This window comes from Taeniopygia guttata, chromosome 5 (assembly GCF_048771995.1).
Source record: "Taeniopygia guttata chromosome 5, bTaeGut7.mat, whole genome shotgun sequence".
NCBI lineage: Eukaryota > Metazoa > Chordata > Aves > Passeriformes > Estrildidae > Taeniopygia > Taeniopygia guttata.
The window spans coordinates 2115757-2123172 of NC_133030.1; the positions used below are offsets into that span (position 1 = coordinate 2115757).

Here is a 7416-nt window from a genome sequence, read left to right on the forward strand (position 1 = left end):
CGTGGATATATTTGAGGCGGCCAAAAGAGTTGTAGTGTGTGACATCCATCTGCCACAGCTCCAAAGCTCCCAGTCCCCGGGGATTGAGCCCTGATGCCACCGGTGGAAGGGCAAGGGACTGACAGCTGGGGCAAGTGGCGAGGATGGCCTTGGCCTGCTCTTTGGATATCTTGAATTGTCTGGCAAGGGCAGGAGCGTTCTGATGAAAGAACGCATGGCTGAGCCTTGCTTGGGCGAAAATGTCTGGGATGGTGTTAGAGAGTGAGTGTACAGCAGAGGTCGTGGCAACAGTGGCCATAGCTAAGTGGTCTGCCCTCCGGTTACCCTCAGCGATGGCTCCTGGCAGGTCTGTGTGCGCCCGAACGTGCATTATGTGATAGGATTGCTCGCGGTGGGAGACCAACCAGATTAATTCCGTGAGCAACCCGAATAATTTCTTGTTTTGAATTTCTTTGAGCATTGCATGTTCTGCTCGCTCTGCTATCCCAGCCACATACGCCGAATCAGTCACCAGATTAAAAGGTTGTTGAAATGTTTTGAATGCTCTCACGACCGCGGCAAGTTCTGCGATCTGGGGGGAACCCTCAACTATTTGGATGTCAGACTCCCACTTCTGACTCTCCGGGTCCTTCCACGTGATCACTGATTTGTGGGATTTTCCCGATCCATCAGTGAACACTGTGAGAGCATCTTTGATCGGTGTTTTACTTTTGTACGATTTTGGGGCCAAATAGAAGGTGTCCTTGAATAGCTTATGCTTCGGATAATGTATGGAAATTTGGCCAGGATAGCTATCTAGAGAAATTTGGAGATTTTCATTTGTTTGCAACAGTGATTCCAATTGCTCCAAATTTAGAGGTACATAGATGCACGCCGGATCGCACCCTGCGAGGGTCCGGAGGCGTTGTCGGCCTTTGATTATGAGTTTGGCCATCAATTCTGCGGGTGTGGAGATGGTTTTCGGGGGCTGGTGCGGAAGGAACAGCCACTCGATGATAAGGAGTGGGTCCTTCCGGCCTGCATCCCACTGAAACAGCAACCCATGGAAGTTTGGGCACTTACCCAAGATGGCGAGGGGGATGGGAAGGACCCGGTCCACACGGTGCGCCTGGCGGGATCCGATGGCCTCCGCAACTCTCTCCAGGGCTCGCTTCGCGGCGGGTGTCAGCTCGCGTGGAGAAGCCAGGTCGCCGTCTCCTCGCAGGAGTTTGAAGAGGGGCGCCGGCTCCTCCGTGGTGAGTCCCAGGAGAGGTCGGATCCACGTGATGGTTCCGCAGATCTGCTGCAGATCCCGCAGGGTCCGTGGGTCGTCTTTGATGGTGACAGACTGGGGCGCGACGGTCCTTCCCGTGACCGTGATGCCCAAATACTTCCATGGGGCGGAGAGCTGGATCTTCTCCTCCGCAATCTGGAAACCCGCGTCCTTGACGGCTTTGATGGTTTTGTTGAGTGCTGCGCGGAGGTAGGTGGTCGTCTCCGCGCAGACAAGGACATCGTCCATGTAATGAAGGATGACGGCTTCGGGGAAAAGTCGGCGGATTGGCGATAAAACCTGTGCCACGGATGTTTGGCAGAGCACTGGAGAATTTTTCATTCCCCTGGGGCAAGGTGGTCCATTGATACCTTTTATAAGGTTCCGCCCGACTGATGGATGGTATGGAAAAAGCGAACCTGGGGGCATCTCCTGGATACAAGGGGATGTTAAAAAAGCAGTCCTTGATGTCAATGACTGCGAGCTGCCAATCCCGGGGAAGCATGGAGGGTGAGGGAAGCCCAGGCTGGAGGGGGCCCATGTCCTCGATGACATCATTGACCCTGCGGAGGTCTTGGAGCAGGCGCCACTTGTCTTTGCCTGTTTTTTTAATCACAAAGACAGGAGTGTTCCAAGGGCTGGTGGAGGGTATTAAATGCCCAAGGCGCACCTGCTCTTCTACAAGTTCATTGAGCGCCTTTAATTTCTCCTCCACAAGGGGCCACTGATCCACCCACACCGGAACATCGGTCTTCCAATTCAACGGTGGGGAGGTGCGCTCCGCAGTGGCCCACACTAAAAATCCCACGCAGGGCTAGGGATGTCAAGGCGGGCACCCCACTGGGACAATACGTCCCTGCCTAATAACATGATGTTTGATGACACAACAAAGGGCCGAATGGTGGCTATTTGTCCCTCTGGTCCCTCCACACTTACCAGGCGTCGACTGCGCATGGAATTGACAGCTCCGCCCACTCCGGAGATTGTGCCGCAAGGGGGCACCAACTCCCAGTCGCGGGGCCACTTTGACCTGGGAATGATGGTGACATCCGCCCCAGTGTCTGCCATCAGGTTCATCGCCACCGACTTTCCCTGTAAAGAAATGACAGTCCTGATTATCGGTCTTTCTTTGGTAACATTCTGGGTGAGAAAAACGTGAATGTCCTGTTCCGGGTCCCGTCCAGAGAGGTCGTCCGAGTCGAGCAGATAGAGCAAGGCGAAGGGGAGCCCTTTGCCCAGGGTGTAAGGGGGCTCGTGGCAAATGACCGAGAACGTTACCTCGGACCCCGGCGGGACACACACCACTTCAGGGATGATGGAAATCCTGTCTGGTGTGTGCCTTGCGTCGCCGACGATGAGGACGGTCGCTTCGCCTTGGCAGTGAGGGGGCTCCAGGAACCCCGCGGGGACTCTCACCAGGTCCTCATCCTGGAAGGTGACGGTGACGGAGCTTCTGAGGACCTGGCGGCGGCCGGGATCTAGGTTGGCCGTTCTCCGGAGGAGGCGAAGTCCGTCGTCTGTGCTCCGCCAATCCTCCGAAACTGTCCCCTGGGCCATTGGTCCTCCCTGATAGTAGGGAGGCTCGGGCGCTGAGAAGGGCCATTTGATGTTCTCGCGCGGCCCCTCCTCGCTCTCCGCGGCCCGTTTCCCGCCGGCTGGTATGGCGGGAATGAGTTCCTGGGTGGGGGTCTTGGGGAAGGTGCATACGGGTGATGGCAGAATGCATCGGGGGGGCAGGGGCAGTTGGCTTGAATGTGCCCCATTTGGCCACACCCGAAGCAGCGCATGTTGTTTAAGTTCAGCATGGCCTCCCCCACCCCTTTGCTCACTGCCATGGCAACCGTTACCTCTGTAGATGTGGCCTTCACGCACGCCTCCACCATCTGGGTGATGGTGGGCTCGGGGTCCTGCGGTAACGCTCTTAAGATCTTCTTCGTCTCCGCTGAGGCGTTGGTCATTGCCATCTTTCGGAGGAGCTCTTCCCTTGCCGCAGGGTGCTCTATCTGCTTTTCGATCGCCTCTCTGAGGCGGTCCACGAACTTGATGAAAGATTCGTCCGGTCCTTGAAGTATTGGAGAGAAACTTTGGGAGGGAGTTTTGCCGTCTGGGATCTTCAACAGCGCGGCACGGCCAGCCTCTCGGATGTCATCGAGGAGCGGTGTCGGAAGGGGGACTTGGTAAGTGGGTGCTGCAGAGGCTCCGGCAAGGCATCAAAAACGCCGGCCCCGCACCCAAGGGTGGCATGAGACCTCCTCCAGCTCCGGCCTGTCCGCAGGCTGCTTGGCCAAACACCATCGGATCAGGTGCTGGAGCTCTGGGGAGAGAAGCCAGAAAGCGTCGGTCACCGGCAGAGTCTCCTGCCCAGCTGCCCCCGTCACCCGCAGGGCCCGGGCCGTGCCAGGCTGGGCTCTAGGCCGTGCCGGACTCCCAACCGGCTCTGCCCCGCGTGGAAGAGCGGCACGGCGGGATGCGGCCGCCTCCTCCGGCCGCCCGTGCTGCGCTGACCCCGTCGAGCTGGGTGAGGGCCGCGCCGGGCTGCGTGCCGCCACCTGCCAAAGCCCTCCGTCTTGAGGCCGGACACCCACCTGGAGAGACCTGCCGCTGGAAGAAGACCTTCCCCAGCACAATGTCAGGGTCGTCCTGGAAGGGGAGGCTGCCGCAGACCATGACGTACAGCAGCACGCCCAGGGACCAGATGGTGGCCGCGTGGCCGTGGTAGTAACCCAGCCAGATCCACTCGGGCGGGCTGTACGCGTGCGTTCCTAGGGGAGACAGGCGGCGCTGGCCGGGCGCAGGCTGCTGCCTTCCAGAGCCTGGCACCAGCCCCCTGGCCGAGGCAGGGGCTGCACCCGTGGCCACAGCTTCTCCCCGAGGCCACCCGCGTCCCCCAGCCAGCTGCCCAAAAGCAAGGAACCATTCCGCAAGGCCAAGAAGGCCAGCGGAGCAGCCCAGGCCCTTGTGGGCCCGCTGAGCCCCAGGGCCAGGAGCCGCTTTTGCCACCCCCTCTGTCGGCAGGGCCGGCAGCCGGCTCCTGGGGCACGGCATCCGCCCCGTGCCAGAGGGCAGCCGGCTGAAGGCCGCAGCCCGCGGCCCAGGAGGGAACGGGGCCGTGCAGTGCCTGGCACCGGGAGCAGGGCTCAGGCCATGGGCTCACCGGCAAAGCCCGAGAAGGCCCGCTCCTGGAGGAAGGTGCCACAACCGAAGTCGATGAGCTTCAGGTCGCCGCTCTCCGGGTCCACGAGGAGGTTCTCTGGCTTGATGTCCCGGTGCAGGACGCCGCAGGCGGTGCAGTGCCGCACGGCCTCCAGCACCTGGCAGAAAAGCCAGCGCGCCTGCTCCTCGCACAGGCACCCCTGCTCCTGCAGGAACTGCAGGAGATCCTGCGATGCCTGCGGACGCTCCAGCACCAGCACGAAGCTGTCGGGCAGCTCAAACCAGTCGAGGAGCTGGATGATGTTGTGGCAGCCAGAGCCCACCTTCTCCATGAGCGCCACCTCCATGGGCACGCGGGTGCCGTCGGGCTGTGAGGAGGAGAAAATCAGTGCCTCTGGCAGGCTGCTGCTGCTGCTGCTGCTGCTGCTGCTGCTGCTGCTGCCCTGGGGCCGCGCTGCGCCCTGCCCGGGATGCCCCAGTGCCCCCTGCCGCAGCCTCCCAGGCGCTTGCGCTTCCTCCAGCCCGGGGGATGCTCGGGGCTGCCCCTGCCCGGCCCCGGCACCGCTGTTTGGCGTGCCCAGGCCCGCGGGGCCGCGGCTCCGCTCGCTGAGCCCGGCCCGGGATTCTCCCTGCCCGCCACGCCCCGCTCTGTCCCGCTGGCCCCGCTCGCTCACCAGCTCGTCCCACTGCAGGACGCTCTCCCGGGCCACGCGTTTGAGGGCCACCTGCGAGCCATGGGGAGAGGAGGGCTGAGCTCCAGCCCTGCCCCTCCCCGCCGCTGCCCCTCCGCCCACGCCCGGCCGTCGCGGCCACTCACCGGGCTGCCGTCCGAGAGGCGGATGCCCGAGAAGACGGTGCCGAAGCCGCCGCTGCCCAGCTGCGGGCCCCACAGGTACAGCTCCTGCCGCTGCTCCCTTTGCCCTGCGGCCAAGAGCGAGCCATCAGCCTTGCGCCCAGGACCCGCCCCTCCCGCAAGTGCCCGCGAGTGGAGCGGGCCGGGCCCCGCGGGCCGCCGCGCTCTCACCCGCTTCCTGCTGCGCGCCGGGCAGCGGCCGCCGCCCTGCAGCCGCCGGGCTGGCGAGCGGCAGAGCCGGGCCGGGGCAGCGCGCACAGGCGGCTGCGGCAGCCCCGGGGCAGCGGGGCAGGGCGGCACCGGCGCTGTCCCCGGCGGCGTGGGCTGGGCTCTGCTCCTGCCGACGGCCGGGGCTGCAGCCCGAGGCTGGGCACAGGGGGATCCCAGGAGCGGCTGCAAAGCAGACAGGGCGTTTTCAAGCCGGGCCATCGGAGGCACTGGAAACAGCCAGCGACTAGGCTGCTGTCAGGGGCCCTGGCCTGGCCTGGCCGTGCCCCTCCAGAGCCCCGGGGGAGCCTCAGGCAGCTCCTCAGGAGATCTCACCTGCTACTAGAAAGCTCTTTCCGGCACTCAAGGGCTGTCTCGGGGCAGCTTGCTGCAGATGGAGGAACCTCCGTGGTGTCTGGAGGACCATCTCCACCGCCAGGCTCGGGCTGTGGCCAGCTGGCAGAACCGGCACAGCGTCCTGGCTGTCCTGGCCGCTGTGGGATGACCACAGCTGGCTCCAGGACGCTTGCTGCCCCGCCAGCTGCTCCTGAGCAGGCTCCCCTGCATCGGGCTGGGCTCCCATTTGGACTTGTGGGCTTTCCCCTGCCACGTCAAGGCTCAGGATTGCGCCCACGTTGTTGAAGTCTGTGAGTCCAAGGGAGCTGGGAGACCTGTCCACGGGCTCTGCTCCTTCCGCAGGCTGACAGGTCTCACTGAGCCTCTGTGAGGGATGGCGGCTGTCAGAGATAGCAGAGGCTCTTGGCAGGATGCAGGGCCTCTGACAGCCTGAGTTTCCTGCATGGATGGTGGTGGCTCCCCCCTGCTGTGCCATCCTTGCAGGCCTTGAGGCTCTCCCAGGGCTGGAGAATCTTGCTGGGAGCAGCCTCTGGAAGGGATGGAGGCTTCTGGAGGAGCTGGCTAAGCCACAGCAGGGCAGGTGGCCTCGCTTCAGCAGCTCCTTCAGTTCTTTCCACAAGGCCTGCCACATCCCAGAGTAGAGCGGCGCACGTGTCCCGTTGCCATCCCAGATCTGCAGCATCAGTTCCTGCAGCTCCCGGGCCACTGCCAGGCAGGGGCCGCAGCCGCAGGGGCTGCCCAGGGGGCTGGCGGGAGCACGTGGCCGCTTGCCAGGAGCAGCCCGAGGCCTGGGGAACCTGGGAGCCGCAGGGGCTCCTCGCTTCCTCCGTGAGCCTCTGGGCCGGGCCCCGGGGCGCTTGCTCCACATCGCTCTCCGTGTCTGCCGGCTCCGTTGTTGCCGGTGGCCAAAGGCCCACCAGACAGCCACGGCGGCCAGCAGCAGGAGAAGCGCAGTCACCAGGACGTCACCGTCACCCATGGCTCCGGCAGGTCCCATCGCGACTGCACTGGCAGCTGTGGGCGCTGGCCCGTCTCACACAGCGACAGCGCGCTGATGTCACAGCGATGTCACAGTGCTGCGGCCAGCACAGCCCTGGGACATCACAGCCCTGCCTGACGCCAGCACTCTGCCCTTTGTGCCATCACAGCCCTGCCTCGGCCCCGCCCTCCGCAGTGCCCCAGGAGGGATAAAGGGGCTCCCTATGGGCACTTGCAAGACCCAGCTCTTTGCCGCTTCCCCGGGAAGAAAATGGATCCTATCCCATTGAAAGCCAGTACATTAGCCCATTCTTCACCCAGCACACCCTGTCTCTATTTGTCTCACAGCTGGACACCTGCACCAGGTGTATTCTGTGAGGGACAGGATCAAAACTCCACTTAAAACCCTGAAATAGAATCTGCATTGCCTTCCCATCGTCCATGAGACCGGGTGACCTTCTGTTAGGGTGTGGGATTCCTTAAAATCAGAGGGTTTTGGGCACGTTGTAAAAGTCAGACCTCAGAGACAGCAGGATGGTGATTTAGAGCTAAGCAGTAGCTATAAGATTGGTCAGCAGAAAAATTATACAAGAATGTAGAAAGTAAGAACAAATAG

General features: G+C 62.6%; 1 protein-coding gene across 1 annotated transcript; it reads right to left on the reverse strand.

Moving 5' to 3' along the window:
* Positions 1-2058: 2058 nt before the first annotated feature.
* Positions 2059-5730, reverse strand: LOC140684221 (serine/threonine-protein kinase pim-1-like). The gene is made up of 5 exons (XM_072929421.1): positions 5223-5730; positions 5080-5130; positions 4407-4773; positions 3838-4014; positions 2059-3566 (listed from the first exon to the last, which is right to left on the reverse strand). Exons 1-5 carry the CDS (start codon positions 5685-5687, stop codon positions 3463-3465), a joined length of 1164 nt encoding a protein of 387 aa, XP_072785522.1. The 5' UTR covers positions 5688-5730; the 3' UTR covers positions 2059-3462.
* Between the last annotated feature and the right edge of the window lie 1686 nt (positions 5731-7416).

What these genes read in the sequence shown, in the direction of transcription:
- LOC140684221 (XM_072929421.1), bottom strand. Translation starts at nt 5,687, where the DNA reads ATGGCCCGGCTTGAAAACGCCCTGTCTGCTTTGCAGCCGCTCCTGGGA. An exon ending in GGCCTTCTCGGGCTTTGCCG is followed by an intron (nt 4,015 to 4,406) that starts GTGAGCCCATGG and finishes TGTCTCCCCTAG; the next exon opens with GAACGCACGCGTACAGCCCG. An exon ending in CCAGCGGCAGGTCTCTCCAG is followed by an intron (nt 3,567 to 3,837) that starts GTGGGTGTCCGG and finishes TTCTCTCCCCAG; the next exon opens with AGCTCCAGCACCTGATCCGA.